The following is an 18,186-nucleotide window of genomic DNA, read 5'->3' on the forward strand; positions in this document are numbered from 1 at the left end:
ATTATATTTACTTGATTTAGGGGGGCAGCTGCAGCTCCCTACCACAGTGGGTGGCGCTGTGGGTTAAACCACAGAGCCTAGGACTTGCCAATCAGAAGGTCGGCGGTTCGAATCCCCACGACGGGATAAGCTCCCGTTGCTTGGTCCCTGCTCCTGCCAACCTAGCAGTTCGAAAGCACGTCAAAGTGCAAGTAGATAAATAGGTACCACTCCGGCGGGAAGGTAAACAGCGTTTCTGTGCGCTGCTCTGGTTCGCCAGAAGTGGCTTAGTCATGCTGGCCACATGATCCGGAAGCTGTACGCCGGCTTCCTCAGCCTATAAAGCAAGATGAGCGCCACAACCCCAGAGTCGGTCACGACTAGACCTAATGGTCAGGGGTCCCTTTACCTTTACCTTACCATCCTCATCAGGTGCTTTTGCCTGGTTGGACTGTGATAATGCCTCTTGCTTACCTGAATGCAGGAAGAATAGATATGATATGTGTGAACACACTGTACCTTTAATGCTCCATTCTGCCAAAGCTTCCAGTCGCAGGTTCTCCTCGCTGCCCTTGCCCTTGCTCAGCTTCCCAACTACATCATCACATGGGAAAAGGAGGCGAAACCACATCCAGGAAAGAAAAGAGTTACAGCCATGTAGTGTAGTGGTTAGAATGCTGGACTTAGGCTGTGGAGACGCAGGTTCAAATCCCCACTCAGCCATTAAGTGCGCTGGTGACCGTGGCCCAATCTCAACCTAACATACTGTTGTAAACAAAAATCGCCCTTTTCCCTTATGGGGTATCCAAGAGCCCATATAGAGTCCTTACATAGGTTCCCTATTGGTAGGAGAAGATAACAGAGGCCAGCCAGAGAATATTGAGAAGCAAAGTAGCTAGTAAGCTTGATCTTTATTGATCTGTTGCAACAGGGTGCTCCCCTCACACACAGGAGAGGAGGAGGAACCCCGAAAAATAGCATGCAAGGCCTTATAAAGACTTTTGAAATTGCCACCCTGTAGATCAAGACCACCCCCAGAAACATCATACATACATCACAGAAGGGGTGTAACCTAAGACCACCCCTCAGATACATCACACCTACATCACAGAAAAGGCGGTCTAAATAGAAATTTGAATGTTGTTTTTCTCCTGTCTGGCAGGTTACTTGATTGGATTGCCTGGGGAGCCTGGCCAGTATAATGATAAATACCGTATTTTTTTGCACCATAACACTCACTTTTTTTCCTCCTAGAAAGTAAGGGGAAATGTCTGTGCATGTTATGGAGTGAATGCCTGCGGGTGGCGGGGGGGGGGGGGATCTGCTGCAGTCGTGAGCAGAGGATCCATAGTTCCCCTTCCTTCCCTCCTCCATGGTTACAAAGCATGGATCCACATGGATCCTCAGGATTTTTGCATTGGGCTACTCCAAACTCACTGTCAGATCACATGTCTGTGGCCACAGCATGAACCACAAAAATCATATATCCACTATTTCGTTTAGAATATTTTTTTTCTTGTTTTCCTCCTCTAAAAACTACGTGCGTGTTATGGTCTGGTGCGTGTTATAGAGCGAAAAATACGGTACTTAGTTCCTGGGCCAGGTCACAGGCTCACACCCTATTCATATCTTAAATGTGCCCTTAAGACAGGATTTGTGAGGAAAGAGACAATGAGGAGGTTTCCCACTTTGACCTTGCAGAGAAAACATTTGCTCAGTTTAGGAATCAAAATGGTTCCAAGTCAGTCTTCCTGTGCTGATCTATGTACGTGCTTGGTTGGTACGCTTATGAACATTACCATATATCTAAGACCTCAAAATTCCTATCACAATACCTCACAGGATTACTTATTGTGACAATAAAATAGGATGGGATCCATGTAGTGCCATTGGGGTAAAGGCAGGACCAGAGGTGTGGTGGCGCAGTGTTGCAAGGGGTAATTGCTCATTGCTATTTCTACAGCAGGGTCCTTGTCTCCAGATTTCCTAGAGATCCCCTGCCATCAGCATGAAAGGGGAGCTTTTTAACCACTCTGTGTTCGTCCAGTGTGCCGATTGGAGGAAACATAACTTAAGGTTACCAGACGGCCCCATTTCCCAGGGACAGTCCCCAGATTTATAAATCAGTCCCCATACAAAATCCATTGAAATTGAAAAGTGTCCCCGGATGCATTGAAAAAAAATCTGGTAACCTTAACTTAACTCGCTTGGGAAAAAAGGACATTCAAAACCATTTGCCCTGCTGGATATTCTCTCTCTGTGTGAGAGAGAATAATTTGTTCCAGAAACAGAAGAATAGAGAAGAAGTTTCAAAAAGTAGCGGAAGGCTGAGATTGTTTTGTCTATGCAAGGACACACAACAGCGAAAGTGATGCTGGACCCAATCCTTCTAAATCATCCATCAGAGGTTGATGGATTGATCCAACATGCCCCCATATGTACACAGAAAATAGAAGATCTAGCACGTCGGGATCTGCATATATTGTTGCAACGCATAAGATTTATTCCTATTGTGCAGTTAGAAGGTTATTGTATAATATTAGAATGGGGTGTAGCTGTGACTATGATGAAGGGAACCTGCACATCTGAATTTGCCACTACATCCCTGGGAAGGATATAAGCGTAATTAAGTGACAATGAATGGCTGGGTGAACGTGGCGATGCCCTGAACCCTTGCACCTGCTCTGTGCTCACGCCGCCAGCAACATTTCCAGACAGGAACTGAAACGGGTAGAAGGGCTAAAGGCTGAATCTCTACAAACAGGACGAGATCTGAAACGCCCTTCTCAATATGCCGTTTCAGCCCACCCACCTAAAGCCACACTCCTTATGGCGCTCGCCGCGAATCACGCTACGCATGCGTATTCGCCTATGCCCAAGTGGAAACCCGGTGGAAACCCGGCCACAGCATTTACGCATGCTCAGTTAGGTATGGCTGCCCGGGAGCTTTGCCACTCCAAACATGGCGGCGGCGGCCGGCCGGAGGGTAGTAGGTCTTACGCATGCGTGTTCCATCCGACCACTCGCCTAAGTCTGAGTTTGGATTCCCGCCGCTACCCGGATGAAGAAAACACAGAGGCGGTGGCCAATGGGAAGAGGGTTGGCATGGCAACAAGGGGCTGGAGTGACAGGCTCCTCCCCTGAACTTGTTGGCGGGAGACTGGTCGAGGGAGTCGGGGTAGTGAGGTGAGAGTGTGCGGTTTTGAAGTGGTTTGGGGGTGGGGGTGGGCTGCCGGTATGGGGAGAGGGTGGGTGATGTGAGCGAGCCCATAGGGGTTCTCTGGGGGCAGAGACCGAGGCAGGGAGCCTGGGGCTGACGGTAGCTGGGGGTCCAGCAACACCTGCAGGCCCGCTTGGACTATTGGAGCCTCTTGGAAGCAACTGGGAGTGGGGTGGGTGCTGGGTGCTGAAGGCGTGGCAGGTGTGGGTGCTCCTGGGAGAAGGGTCGTGTGGAAAACGAATGTGGAAAAGGAAATTAGAGTGGCTGGGGAAACGCAGCCGGATGGTCGGGGTATAAATAACAATAATAAATTTCATTTATACCCCGCCCTCCCCAGCCAAGACCGGGTTCAGGGCGGCTAACAACCAATAATAAAAACAAGTTGATTAAAATGCAATTTGAAAAAACAAGATTAAAATACAACATTAAAACAGTAGGATGCAGCCTCATCACAGGAGGAGAAAGGAAAAAGAAAGAGGGGGAGGGAATCAAATTGATTCTAAGCCAAAGGCCAGGCGGAACAACTCTCTCTTACAGGCCCTGTGGAAAGAAATCAGATCTCGCATTATTATTATTATCATTAAACTAGAGCAGGATGCAGTGAAAGAAGAGGGCAGCAGGTTAATGTGGGGGTAGGGCATAGGATCCAGTTCCTAGGGCCTAAAGTTGTTTTGGCCCCCTCAATGAAATACCGGTAGTTGAGGGGGCCACCCCCTCCCCCCATTAATGGGCATTTCCTTTCAAAGGGTGATTGATTATGTGGGGCAGGACTTACCTCACTCCCCCCCCCCCCATATTTTATTCAAACTGGCACCCCTGGGGTAGGCTTGATCACGGGGAGCGGGGAAGTGGTGGGCAGGTGACAACCTTAGGTGGCCTATGGTTCTTAAGTGCTCTTGTCGGTGGTTGATTCTGGTACTGTGATTGCTCCGAAGAGCTTCCCTTCTGGATCAAACCCAACGGTTCATCAATTGCTGCTGGGAAATGGCTTTAAAAAGAATTGTGTAAAATTCATGCAGTGCAGCTTTCGTTGTGTCTGCTACCTCTGATAGCCTTGGAGGAGCAAAGCCATAGGTGGTGATGGCTGTTTCTGTCAAGCCAGCCTGTGACTTTCTCTGGGGGCATCTGGCCAGTCATTGGTGAAATAATGCTAATCTTCATGACCCATTACTTTGATTCAGTATGACCATCCTTATATGCTTTAAAGAGAACTCGGAGCCAAACTCACAAAATATATATTCTCCTGAAGGTTTGCATATATGTTTGCAGTTTGGGGTGGGTGGTTGTTTTTGGAAAAACAGCTGACTGAAGCTGTCATTTTGAGCAGAGGATCAATTTGGAAGATGAAGAGTTGCTTAACTAGTTCTCTTCCTGCTTTTTATCTGCTCAGAATAGCCTCTACCTGGCAGGTGGGGAAACATTTGAGGGCAAGAGTTTGGAGTGGATAAATGACAGACAGGGGAAGTGTTAAACAGTCTCCCTTAGCTTGCTCATTGCAACCTCTGAGGCTGCCTTTCAGTAAAACAAACATAATTTTGTTTTTATTTATTTCATGAGTAAGGCCTTAATTATAATCACTGGCCTTTGAACTTAGTCTTTCAGTGTGAATGCATGCAGCAGAAAGGATCTACGTATTCTTGCTGTGCATCGTTATAGGCAAAGTGTACAGATTATGGTTGTCACCATATCAGGGGAATAGGTGAAAGCTGGTGCCACATTTGTGGGTGGGTGCAGTGGGTGGGTGTCGTGGCAGGGAAGCACAATTCCATGAGAGTACTGGACCCTTTAGCAATGTATAATGTGACCAATGGCTGCAAAGGGGGCTAAGGAGTAGTCCTAGTTTAGGTCAGGGATAATCCTCCAGGCATTGTTGGACTACAGCTCCCATCATCCTTAATCAATGGTCATGGTGACTAGGACTGATGGGAGTCGTAGTCCAAGAAAATCTGGAGGGCACCACATGGGTTACCCCGGTTGACAGATCCCTGTCTGCTTTCATAGTGTAACCAGGAGTTGTGGAAGTCTTTGGGGAAGACTGTGACATTTATGAAGAACTGGTTTGGCTATTGATGTGGGACACTCTTCTCTCTCTTCTAGGAATGCCAATATGGAAAGCAAACGGAAGGCTTCTGTGGGGGAGCCTACTCTTTCCCAGAGGAAGAAGTCACGAGGAGGTGATTGGGAGGAGGATGGCCCCTCACAGTTTGAAGAGGAACTGGCCTTTTTGGATGAGGTAGAGGCTGAGATGGCTCTGGAGGTGAAGGAAGCACAGTTGGTACCTGATGTCATCCCCTTTGGTGAGTTACATGGGTACCAGATAAGGAGCAGACTACCTAGGCAAATGAGTCAGAAAGGTTGGGCGGTGGACTGACAAAGCAAAAAGTATGTTTGTTGGTGGTATGGGGAGCCTTTGGCCTTCCAGATATTGCCGAACAGGCTCCCATCAGCCCCGTGGGCCAGTGTAGTTCAGCCACATCTAGAAGGCCTATGGTTTCCCACCAGGTTTATTGCTGTAATTCAGCATTCAATGGCACATAAAAAAAAAGAAATGCTAAATGCTGAATTACAGCAATAAACCAGGTGGGAAACCATGGGCCTTCTAGATGTGGCACTGAGTAATGTTGAGCACATTGCATATTGTGTTCAATTAAAACCACTGTGAAACTTTGCCTCCCCCCCCTTTTTTGGGGGGGGGTGCTGCCCCATCTCTCTTCTTCCTACTCTTTGCAACTAGCAGTTTGAACTTGGGAGGTGCAAGATCTTTAGCCGCTCCAAATTTGTAGTTGGTCAAAAGAGAATTGATGGTTGTGATTGATGTGAGTTTCTCTGCTCCCTTCAGGTAATCTCTTCTCATCGGTGCAGAATCCAAAATGGCAGAGACCACCGCCTCCCAAAATAAACCCGAAAGAGGAAGCTCTGTGTTTCCAGCAAGTGGAACTAGATTATTATGTGGGTGAGTTCATAAGCGGATAAAATGCTGACGAAAAGGTCTTGAAGGTGCTGCAGAATGGATTCCATTCCTTCTGGGAAGGGGTTTGCCGAACTAGGTATTCCCTTTGCCTTACTGAACAATAACTCTCTGCTACAGAAAGGGAAGTCTGAAGCTGTTATACTTCCTGGGGCTTTTGATAGCTACAATAGCCCCATAATATTCTTAGCCCTGTTTGCCGGACAGAGTGGATAAAGTCTGGAATTCCCCAGAGAAATTGTAGTCCCATTTTTCTGATTGCTGGGATGAGGAAAGGTATTGTGATGGGATGATGAGCTGCTTGTGCGTAAAATGCAAGTCCCTCAGAGTTTGGTCAAGTCCGCAAACCTCTGCCTACGACGGAGCCCCTCCAGCATGGCTCCGTCAGTCGCTAGCAGAATCCGAAAGTGGTCTCTTACGGAATCTCTTCCAGCATAAAAGCTCCTTAACGGAAACACGTCTTCTGGACTCTCGGCGCGACAGTTTCCGGCGAGGAGTGGGTGTCCCTATGGGAGGTCTTGAAACCTCCCCACTGTTTTCGCTGGAAGTGTCTCTGAGCCATCCCTCCGACTCACTTTCCCCTGGAGCCCCTCCTCTCCCCCTGCTGGTTCCCTCTTCAGCTGCTAAGTCTGTCTCAACCTCAGTGAGCCCTTCCACCTCCTGTCCTTCCGATGGCAGTTCCCTGACAGGTATCATGGCAAGCTTGTAGGAAGGTGTATTTGGAAATCTGTGTGCAAAGTATTGTGAAGTCTTTCATTTTGAAAGAAAATAAATGTTAAGTTGCTAGCCCTTAAGGTTATGGAATGGAAAATGTACCAAAATAATGTGGGCTGATTCTGCTAAAATATATATTAAAAAGTTAGAGGTGGTCTAAAAGAGCATTTTTTCAGTTCGTAACATACATGGTTCACTAGAGATGTTTTTTTAGTGGAAGGACAATTGTAATTTAAATAGTTAAATACTAATCATACATTATCAATATTCAGCAACTGATCCAGCCTCTCTCTTTTCTTGAGGCAGGCGCTCACCTCCCTGGCTTCCCAGGATCCACCCAGGGTCCAGTTCCTGTCCTGCGGATGTTTGGAGTCACTGGAGCCGGCAACAGTATCTGCTGCCACATCCATGGCTTTGCCCCCTATTTCTATGTGCCTGCCCAGGCTGGTGAGTGTTTGGCTACAGGGGGAGGGGCTCTCCCCAAACCACCCTCCTTCCTTCTGCAGCTTAGTCAGTCTCCTGCTCCCCTTCCTCTTTCTGTTAACTTTTCTCCCAGGATTCCAAGCAGAACATCTGGCCGACTTTCAGCGGGAACTGAATGCGGCTGTCATCCGGGACATGCGATCCAACAAAGACGGTTTGACCCAAGTTGTTCTGGCAGTGGAGATCTGCAACAAGCAAAGTGAGCACAAGAGAGTTTGTGTGTAGGCACCCCCTTTGTCTGGAAAGATGGTTGGGTTAGACCAGGGCTGCCCAAACTTGGGTCTTGGACTACAACTCCCATCATCTCTAGCTAGCAGGACCAATGGTAAGAGATGATGGGAATTGTAGTCCAAAAGCAGCTGGAGACCCAAGTTTGGGGAACCCTGTGTTAGATCCAGATTTGGGATGCCTGCTGAGCATTAAAATCACAGCAGCCTTGCTCTTTTAGCACCCGGAACAGTGTTGCCTTTTCATGCTCAATTCCTCATGCTGTTTGTAGCGGTTGAGTCCGGCCTGAATAGGCAAGATTGTGTTGTATGTATAATAGGAGCAAAAGAGTTCTAAAGTCGTTGACTGATCCTAGTCCTTATGCTTGTAAATATCTTTATGAAACATTACAACTGTAATGTTTATGAACTTCCTGTTTGGAGCGCTTGCGGTCTCCACCAGATGTGCAAGGTTGGAGGGAAGAAGTAAGATGTGGATCTGAAAGCTGTAGATGTCAGGAGCGGGAGGAGATGGGGATTTGTGATAAGGTTTGAGGAGTCTGAATTCCCCCAGGGCCTTAAGACTCTTCCCCTGTTCACTTAGACATGTATGGCTACCACGGGCAACATCTTGCACCCTTCCTGAAAATTACTATGGCATTGCCCCGGCTAATTGCACCAGCCAAGAGGTTGCTGGAACAGGGACTACGCTGTGGGACGCTGGGAGTGCTCCACTATCAAGCCTACGAATCGAACATTGACTTTGAAATCAGGTAGGACAGTCCAACCCCATGTTTGAATGTTTCCCTCCTCAGAAAGCAGGCACTTTTCACCCTGATCTGTTCAACCAATCAGAGCTAAACTTCAGCAGAATGCAGTTTCTAGCCCTCATGATTGCTTGGGAATGTGCGGCATATGCAGAGGCTCAGACTGCATAGGGTTGGACTACTGCAACGCGCTCTACATGGGGCTACCTTTGAAGGTGACCTGGAAACTACTGTACAACTAATCCAGAATGCGGCAGCTAGACTGGTGACTGGGAATCGCCTCCCAGACTATATATCACCAGTCCTGAAAGACTTACATTGGCTCCCAGTACGTTTCCAAGCACAATTCAAAGTGTTGGTGCTGATCTTTAAAGCCCTAAATGGCCTCTGTCCAGTATACCTCTGAAGGAGTTTCTCCACCCCCATCGTTCAGCCCGGACACTGAGGTCCAGCTTCGAGGGCCTTCTTGGTAGTGGTGCCCGCCCTGTGGAACTCCCTCCCATCCGATGTCAAGGAAATAAACAACTACCTGACTTTTAGAAGACATCTGAAGCCAGCCCTGTTTAGGGAAGTTTTAAATGTTTGATGTTTTATCGTGTTTTTAATATTCTGTTGGGAGCCATCCAGAGTGGCTGGGGAAACCCAGCCAGATGGGCGGGGTAGAAGTAATAAATTATTATTATTACAGTGGTACCTCGGTTTACAAACTTAATCCATTCTGGAAGTCCGTTCTTAAACTGAAACCGTTCTTAAACCTAGGCGTGCTTTCCCTGATGAGGCCTCCCGCCTCTGCTGCCCTTCCACCATTCGGCTTCCGTTCTTAGACCAAGGTAAAGTTCGCAAACCGGGACACTACTTCTGGTTTTGCGGAGTTCGTAAACTGAATAGTTTGTAAACAGGGCTGTCCTTAAACCGAGGTACCACTGTATTATTATTACTATTACTATATTACTATTATGTGAGAGGACTGGGCGAGGTTTTGGTCTTAACACACATTTCCAGGTATGTTTGCAGAGATGATGTTACTTGCCCATCAGAATCAAATGACTGTGATTCTGCAGTGTGGGACATAGGTAGAAGTGAGTTACAAGCACACCTGGATAGAGTCGGAGTATGAGGCGCCTGCTGAAACATCCTGTTTGACTCTGATGACCCTTAACGCTCCCATCTACTTTCCCTCCTCTCCTCTCCTGCATTATATTTGAGGCAGATGGGGAGAAGGTGTGATTTCTTTCCAAGTCTTTCTCTACCCAGCTCCCATCAAACCCAAGATTTCTCTCCCAACTTAGGTTCATGGTGGATCGGGATGTCGTTGGCTGCAACTGGATTGAACTGCCTGCTGGAAAGTACCGCCTGCGACAAGAACAACCTGCTGGAGAATCCAGCAAGGATAACCCACCCAAGGTGCTGGGGTTGGGGAGAGGGCAGGTTTCTGAAGGTGTAGAGTTGAGCTGGTGGAGAAAAGTGTGTTTGGGGATGTCTGAGTTGGCATAACTTTTAGCTGGCTGGAGCTGAGCAGAGTTTGGTGCCTAGTGGGGGATATTTTCTTCTGGAAGATATAAGCACAGTGTGTGCAGTCTTAGGATAGGAAATCTTCAGAGCTGAAAACTTCATGTTAGCGGCTGTAGGAGGTAAAGGTAAAGGGACCCCTGACCATTAGGTGCAGTCATGGCTGACTCAGGTTGCGGCGCTCATCTCGCTTTATTGGCCGAGGGAGCCGGCGTACAGCTTCCGGGTCATGTGGCCAGCATGACTAAGCCGCTTCTGGCGAACCAGAGCAGCGCACAGAAACGCCATTTACCTTCCCACCGGAGCGGTACCTATTTATCTACTTGCACTTTGATGTGCTTTCAAACTGTTAGGTTGGCAGGAGCAGGGACCGAACAACGGGAGCTCACCCTGTCGCAGGGATTCAAACTGCCGACCTTCTGATCGGCAAGTCCTAGGCTCTGTGGTTTAACCCACAGCGCCATGCGCGTCCCTCAGCGGCTGTAGGAATTCCTCGTTAATTCTCCCTTTTCCTCCTCACCCCTAGGTGTCACTGTGTCAACTGGAGGCTGATATCGCCTGGATGGATTTCGTGAGCCACCCGCCCGAGGGAGAGTGGCAGCGCATTGCCCCCTTGAGGGTGCTCAGTTTCGATATTGAATGTGCTGGACGCAAAGGTATCGAGGAAAGTTGGGGCAGAACAAGACATGATGAGAAAGTTTTTAGGTCCTGGTAGGTGGGAGGCTAGTTAACCAGGACTCTGCTGAGTAACTTCATAAGTTTTATAACAAATGACAAGGTTTTACAAATCTGAAACTTATCTTGGTCTAAATGGCCCTGTTCGGTAAGACATACATTCAACACTGAAATGTCTCTTCCTGAGGTCATTTTTGCAGGCAATCTGAGTCAGCCCACAAGAAATAGTGTATTATTATGTAGTGGTTTGTGCAGTAGGCCTGACAAGCTGGGTATTCTTATTTTTCCTGGGCAGGCGGCTGTTCCTTAGATTTCAGAGCGTAATAATATCAATGGCAGGGTGTCTAGGCTTAGAGTTGGCAAAAGACACCCTGGCAGTGTATGAGCTCAGAAGAACTTGTGAGATTAACTATTGGTGTGGGCAGGTGTTATAAGCGAAGGGGTTAAACCATAACAGTGGATTCATCATTGCTACAATCCAGAACAGATAGCCACTTCTACAGTCCCTGAATGGCAGTGGGGAGCTGTCAGTTTTTCCATTGACGATCCCATTCTGCATTTTGTTTCGTTTCCCTGTTCAGGTATTTTCCCTGAACCGGAGAAGGACCCAGTGATCCAGATCGCCAATATGGTCCTCCGCCAGGGGGAGAAGGACCCTTTTGTGCGCAATGTCTTCACCTTGCAGAGCTGTGCCCCTATCGTGGGTTCCCAGGTGCTCTGCTTCCAAAAGGAGGCGGAGCTGCTCAAGGTAACGGGGGCGATATTGGGGCTAGAAAATGCCCTGAGAAGTGTGTGGAGGATATGAGCAGCGGTGGAGGCCCCTGGGTGTTGCAGTGGAATGCTGTGTATGGAGGTGTACGTACTAAGCTATCTGGCTTAGTCTGTGGGGATGATTGATTGTTTTCAACAACGTGTACAGTGGTACCTCTGGTTGCGAATGGTGTTGATGGTGTTACATGGTTTTAAACTTATCCTGTATATCCTCATGAATTACATACTGGAAGCTGCCTTCAGTGGGTTTCCTATAAGTATATTAAACATACTATACTATAATATACTATAATAACAATTTTAGAACTAAAGGGCTCTGTCCTCTCCCCCATGCTTTTTAACATCTATATAAAGCCCCTGGGAGGGATCATCAGTGGGGTGGGGCTGGGTGTTCACCAGTATGCGGATGATACCCAACTCTACCTCTCTTTTCAATTGGAACCAGTGAAGGTGGTGAATGTCCTGTTCGAGTATCTGGAGGGGGTTGGAGAATGGATGGCAGTTAACGGATTGAGGTTGAATCCTGACAAGACAGAAGTACTGTTTCTAGAGGGCAGGCAGGCGTGGGGGACTCCCTTGTCCTGAACGGGGTAACTCACAGCTGTCCATGGAGGCACAGGTCATTTCCTCTGCAAACAAGTGGCAAAGCTTGGAAGGGCCTCAGCCTGAGATCCTGGATTGCTGAAAGCCTCTGCCAGACAGAGGAAACAGTAGTGGGATAGACAGACCCTATTACATGTTCCACATATGACAGCTCCATATAGCCAAATACCACAACTTTCTTCCAGGCCTGGGCAGAATTCATACGGACGGTGGACCCGGACATCATCACTGGTTATAACATCCAGAACTTTGACTTCCCATACCTCATCACCCGTGCCCAGACCCTTAAGGTGAGCCCAACCTTCCCTGGCTCTGTACGTGTTTTGCCTGCCACTGCTAGTGCAGTTCTGTGGCTATTCCTGCATTAAAACAGGCCACGCTTTGCTTTGTCTGACAGGTTGCAGGCCAGGAGTGTGGAATCTTTTGAAACTGCGGAAACTGGCCACCACCACCCCTCCCCACTCCAAATGTGTGAACTGTCACACTCGCAAAGGCTTATCTGCATCCCTTGATAGGTTTTCCCTTTAGAGGTCTGCGTACATGAGATGGTGTTTGCCCTCTGAACTTTTTACAAATACTTTGTACTTAAAACGGTTTTGAAAATCTGATTCCCAGGTAATCAGGTGCACTTTCAATGAATCGAACCAGTTAACTGATTAAATGATGCAGCCTTACGTATAAGCGTCCTGCCTTTATCTTCCTGCCATGGCTCACAGCTTCCTTTTCTGCATCTCTTCCCATCCCAGGTCACCACATTTCCCTTTCTGGGCCGTATTCCTGCACGTAAGTCCGTCATCCGTGACTCTTCCTTCCAGTCCAAGCAGATGGGCCGGCGAGAGAATAAAGTCATTAACATGGAAGGCAGAATCCAGTTTGATCTGCTTCAGGTAAGCAAGGCTGATAGACCCATTTTGCAGATGAAGTGCTGAAAGATGGTGAGTGAGCAAAGATGGTGAGTGAGCATTTTGCCCACTGGACCATGTTCACTTCCCCATCTTAGCCATTTCTTCTCTTCCTCCCTCGCCAGGTTTTGCTGCGGGACTACAAATTGCGCTCCTACACGCTGAATGCTGTCAGCTATCACTTTTTGCAAGAGCAGAAGGAAGACGTACAGCACTCTATCATCACAGATTTGCAGGTGACCGTGAGCAGCCAGACCTTGTGGCCTAGAAGCTTTCCTCTGTAGAACAAACGTCTGGTGACTTTTATTCTTGACTGTCCATTTACAGTGGTACTTCAGGTTACATACGCTTCAGGTTACAGACTCTGCTAACCCAGAAATAGTACCTCGGGTTAAGAACTTTGCTTCAGGATGAGAACAGAAATCGTGCTCTGGCGGTGCGGCAGCAGCAGGAGGCCTCATTAGCTAAAGTGGTGCTTCAGGTTGAGAACAGTTTCAGGTTAAGAACGGACCTCCGGAACGAATTAAGTACTTAACCTGAGGTACCATTGTATTTTTTCTTCTGATGCCTGAAATATCTGGAGTGCTAGGTTTAGCCAATTCAACACACTTAGCCTCCCAGAACGACCTTTTCTGGGGGTTTCTGGGCTCAAGGGCTGGCATGAAGCTGTATCTGTTTAGGGTCTTTACAAAGCCCTGTGTGACAGAATTTGAGAACTGCTCCTTTACTGAGATTCTTATCAGTGCACAAGCTAGGTTCATACTGGTTTTGTCTGAGGCAGGGTAAGTACTTAAGGTTTAGTGCCTGGTCTATGGGAGACTCATGGAAAAGCCATTATCTTTGCAAGCAATAATTTAGATTTTAGGGAAATTTAACTTTTTTAAAAGGCGGTTTTAAAAAATCTCACGGTTGTGGAAATTCATTTACTTGTGTACACTGATCATCAGAAGGTTCCCTTGTTTATGCAGTGGTGTTCCTGGAGCCATCTGTTCTTTCCTGTGCTTTCTCCACTTAGAAAAATTATAACCTGACTTTCCAACCAAAATGAACTTTTAAAACATTTTTAAAAATGTTTTCCCCCCCAAAAGGAGCAATAAGGGTGGTGGTGAAACTCTAAATGTCAGCCAATAAGATCAAGTAAAACCAAAAGGCATATAAACTACAAGAATGGGTTGTCCAAAAGGTAGGGTTTTTTAGCCCAGGATTCTGAATCCTGTGATTCTTAACAAGCAGCTGGTTCATATGTTGAGACCCGCCACCAAGAGTACTCTTTCTTGGTGGTCATTAATCTACTAGATCAGTGTTTCCCAAACTTGAGTCGCCAGTTGTTCTTGGACTACAATGATGGGAGCTGTAGTCCCCCCAAAAAAGCTGGAGACCCAAGTTTGGGAAACACTGTAATAGATAATGGAATCGTCAACAGTATTTGCTTTTTCCTGAATTTGCAAGCTTTTGCTCTCCATATCCCTCAAGCAAATAACCTTTGTCTCTTCAGAGGAAGCTGCCAGTGGATACCATGCCAGCCCATAGATCCTTCTCACTCTGTGTTGTCAACTCTTGAGTGGCGGCAGCTCTGCAGATTTCCCAGGGAGGTCTTTCTCAGCCCTACCTGGAGATGTCTGAACCTGTTCTCTCCCACTGAACCTCCCCTTTGTTTCCGTTCATCCAGAAGGAAAGGTCTCTTTCCTGCTTTTTCCAAATCCAAAAGCCTTTTCTCTCCCCTCTCCTCTTGCAGAATGGCTCGGACCAGTCCCGTCGGCGACTGGCTGTGTACTGCCTCAAGGACGCCTACCTGCCCCTGCGGCTTTTGGAGAAGCTCATGTGTGTCATCAACTACATGGAGATGGCCAGAGTGACAGGTGTCCCTCTCAGCTATCTCCTGGCGCGTGGCCAGCAAATCAAGGTTGTCTCCCAGCTGCTGCGGCAGGTGAGAGCTCCTGGCTTTTTCTCTTGAGTTGGACGCAAGGGAAAGCTATATTCTAGAGTGAGTGGTACCAAGCATCCAGTTTTGGATTCGGGGCTGTTTTCCACGGAGTTGCAATTATTATTCAGGCTGCTAAGATCATATATATAAGACCAATTCTTCTTATATACATTGGTATCATTAAAAAAAAATAATTAGTCAGAGAGGGGTTCACAGAAATCATTTGAGTTTTGGAAGCTTTCCATTAATAAACATCCACATGGTTGTTCTAAAATGCAAACCACTTTGCATTCCAAGGCAGCAGTCTTATGTTCCCTCACCTCAGAACAAATCCTATTGAACTTGGTGGGGCTTACTTTTGGGTAGACGCGGATAATATTGCACTGGAACTCTCATTCTTCACAAAAATTCTCTTGGATCAGCTCCTCTTTCCCTCCACCCAGACATTTTACTAGGGCCTATTCACCTAATTCACGTTTGAGCAGTGATTTTTAATTCCCTGACTCTAACCCTTACACCACACTGCTTTTCTTTTTCTTTAAATAAAGCAGGCTTGTGGAGGCTCTTCCTTATACTGCCCTGGGCTCCTTTGGGAGGAAGGGCGGGATACAACCAAATAAATAAAAAGTAAATACTGATAACTCTCCTTTATTTTGTCCTTTCTCTACTTTCCATTGTCACATTTTGCTCTGTAGGCAGCTTTAGGCCTCTGGCAAGCAGGTGTGCTCCTGCCTTCTAAAGCATGGAGCAGGAAACCTTTGGCCCTCCAGACGCTGCTAAACTACAACTCCCATCAGCCCCAGCCAGCATAGTCAATAGCCAGGGATGGTGGAAGTTGCAGTTCAACAATATTAAAGGGAGAAATGCCAGCTTATTTCTGGGTCTGCTAGCCCCAGTCACCTGGAGGAAAGTGCTTGAATACTGTGTGTAGAAAACCACATGGAGTGCCATGCATAATAGGAGGCCATTGTAGTAGCAGTATTCGTAATGTAACAAATCTGAGCGACCAGATGACTGGATAATTTTAACACTGAGCTATAGGTCTGACTAGGGCTATCTAGCCTCGCTGGAAATAGCTTTGTAACATCCACTTGCCATCTGCACCTTACCAATGGGGAAAGGTAACAGGCCACCCCACCCCCCAAATTATGTTAACTTCTAACATGCTCTCTTTGTTGTTTCTCTTGATATAATAAGAAGTGCAGGGATTGTCAGGCAGCACATGAGGCAAGTGGGACAGACCCACCTGGATATAACATTGTGGTTGATGGGAGAGCACCAAGGCAAACCCCAAACTGACAACTTCTCTCTGCCCAAAGGCCATGAAACAGAATCTGGTTATGCCGGTGGTGAAGTCAGAAGGCGGGGAAGACTATGCTGGGGCTACTGTCATCGAACCTCTGAAAGGGTAAGGCCAGCAGGACCTGAAGCTGGGGAAATGTGCTTCCCCAACCCGGGGTCAAGAGTGAGGCTGGGGGTTTTTCACATCCTGTTGTGAGTTGGTGCAGGAAAGCACTGGGGTGACATCTTGGAGCAGGGATGGAGGCCAGGAGGGGAGGAGGGAGCAGGATTGAGGATAAGGCAGCTGGAGCCCACATTATTCCACTTTGGGAGCAATGGAGGAGAAAAGATCTACATTGGCTCCCTGTACATTTTGGAGCACAATTCTAAGTGTTGGTGCTGACTTTTAACGCCCTAAATGGCTTCATCCCTGTACAGTCATACCTCGGGTTACAGACACTTCAGGTTGTGTTTTTTCATGTTACGGACTGCCGAAACCCAAAAGTACCGGAACGGGTTACTTCCGGGTTTTGGCGGCCGCGCATGCGCAGAAGGGCTAAATTGCGCTTTGCGCATGTGCAGAAGCGCTGAATAGCAACCCACGCATGCACAGATGCGCTGCTGCGGATTGTGAACGCTGCGGGTTGCGAACTTGCATCCCGCACGGATCACGTTCGCAACCCGAGCGTCCAATGTATACCTGAAGGAGCGTCTCCACCCTCATTGTTCAGCCCAGACACTGAGGTCCAGCTCCGAGGGCTTTTTGGCGGTTCCCTCACTGAGAGAAGTGAGTTTACAGGGAACCATGTAGAGGGCCTTCTCAGTAGTGGCACCCGCCCTGTAGAACGCCCTCCCACCAGATGTCAAGGAAACAACCACCTGACTTTCAGAGGATATCTGAATGCAGCCCTGTTTAGGGAAGTTTTAAATGTTTGATGTTTTACCGTTCCTTAATGTTTTAATTTGCTGCAAGTCGCCCAGAGCGGCTGGGGCAAACCCAGTTAGATGAGCGGGGTACAAAGAATAAACTATTATTATAAGCTTTACCTTGGGAGATGGATTCTGATGTGAATGAGTCATGGGGCTGGAAGTGGGAGAGATGGAACCAAGGATTGGGGCCCAGGGTAAGGTGTACAGTTTATCGGAGGCAGGAAAGGGCCATGGCTCATAGCTTGTATGCAGAAGAACCCAGGCCCAATCCCTGGCATCTGCAAACAGGGCTGGGAGAGACCCTTGGCTAAGGTCCTGGAGAGCCAATGCCAGTCAGTTTAGGCAGTACTGAGCTTTATGGACCAGTGACCCAACTCAGTGTTACGAGGGAGCTTCCTGTGTTTCTGTGTATGAAGAGAATAACAGACCCGCTGTTCTCTTCTAGCTATTACGACGTGCCCATAGCGACCTTGGACTTCTCTTCCCTGTACCCTTCCATCATGATGGCTCACAACCTGTGCTATACCACGCTGCTGCAACAGGGGGCGGTTGATCGCTATGGGTGAGTAGAAAAGGATCTGATACAAAGGACTGCAGAATTAACTGAAGGGAACAACAGCCTAAACTGCAGGGAGGAGTCAAGGGACCAGCTTTGCAGCCCTGGGGCGGTGGGGGAGTGCTCCTCCCTGGTGTCTCACGTGGGGGATGCGGGTGGCGCTGTGGTCTAAGCCACCGAACCTCTTGGGCTTGCCAATCAGAAGGTCGGCGGTTCAAATCTCCCATTGCTTTGTCCCAGCTCCTGCCAACCTAGCAGTTCGAAAGCATGCCAGCGCTAGTAGATAAATAGGCACCACTGCATTGGGAAGGTAAACGGCGTTTCCACGTGTTCTGGTTTCTGTCACGGTGTCCCGTTGCGCCAGAAGCGGTTTAGTCATGCTGGCCACATGACCCAGAAAGCTGTCTGTGGACAAACACCAGCTCCCTCAGCCTGAAAGTTAGATGAGTGACGCCAGCCCATAGTTGCCTTTGACTGGACTTAACCGTCCAGGGGTCATTTACCTTTACTTTTTTTTACATGGGGGATCCTAAGTAAGATGGAAAGTCAAGGGGGGATTATTAGGTTGACTTTATTTTTGTTTTTATTATGTAATTTGTGTTTTTTTATATTGTGATTTTATGTTGTGAACCACTCAGATCTACGGGTATAATAATAATAATAATAATAATAATAATAATAATAATAATAATAATAAT

At 47.6% G+C, this 18,186-nt stretch overlaps 1 protein-coding gene across 2 annotated transcripts in view; it reads left to right on the forward strand.

Annotated features, from left to right (window-relative positions):
* Window positions 1-3,025: 3,025 nt before the first annotated feature.
* The window catches only part of POLD1 (DNA polymerase delta 1, catalytic subunit), a 32,553-nt gene continuing 17,392 nt past the window's right edge, over window positions 3,026-18,186 (forward strand). The window contains exons 1-15 of one of the 2 annotated variants that reach the window (XM_028702168.2): window positions 3,026-3,165; window positions 5,297-5,496; window positions 6,039-6,152; window positions 7,188-7,328; window positions 7,438-7,563; window positions 8,175-8,343; window positions 9,627-9,741; window positions 10,373-10,502; window positions 11,103-11,269; window positions 12,081-12,185; window positions 12,642-12,782; window positions 12,923-13,033; window positions 14,533-14,724; window positions 16,041-16,129; window positions 17,378-17,494. In XM_028702168.2, coding sequence (XP_028558001.2) covers window positions 3,041-3,165; window positions 5,297-5,496; window positions 6,039-6,152; window positions 7,188-7,328; window positions 7,438-7,563; window positions 8,175-8,343; window positions 9,627-9,741; window positions 10,373-10,502; window positions 11,103-11,269; window positions 12,081-12,185; window positions 12,642-12,782; window positions 12,923-13,033; window positions 14,533-14,724; window positions 16,041-16,129; window positions 17,378-17,494 — 2,042 coding nt within the window. In that variant the 5' untranslated portion in view covers window positions 3,026-3,040. Of the gene's footprint in view, window positions 3,166-3,286; window positions 3,372-5,296; window positions 5,497-6,038; window positions 6,153-7,187; window positions 7,329-7,437; window positions 7,564-8,174; window positions 8,344-9,626; window positions 9,742-10,372; window positions 10,503-11,102; window positions 11,270-12,080; window positions 12,186-12,641; window positions 12,783-12,922; window positions 13,034-14,532; window positions 14,725-16,040; window positions 16,130-17,377; window positions 17,495-18,186 lie in introns of those variants that run through there. The other variant, XM_028702169.2, reaches the window with a different exon arrangement.

The sequence above is a fragment of the Podarcis muralis genome, chromosome 13, assembly GCF_964188315.1.
Source record: "Podarcis muralis chromosome 13, rPodMur119.hap1.1, whole genome shotgun sequence".
Lineage (NCBI taxonomy): Eukaryota > Metazoa > Chordata > Lepidosauria > Squamata > Lacertidae > Podarcis > Podarcis muralis.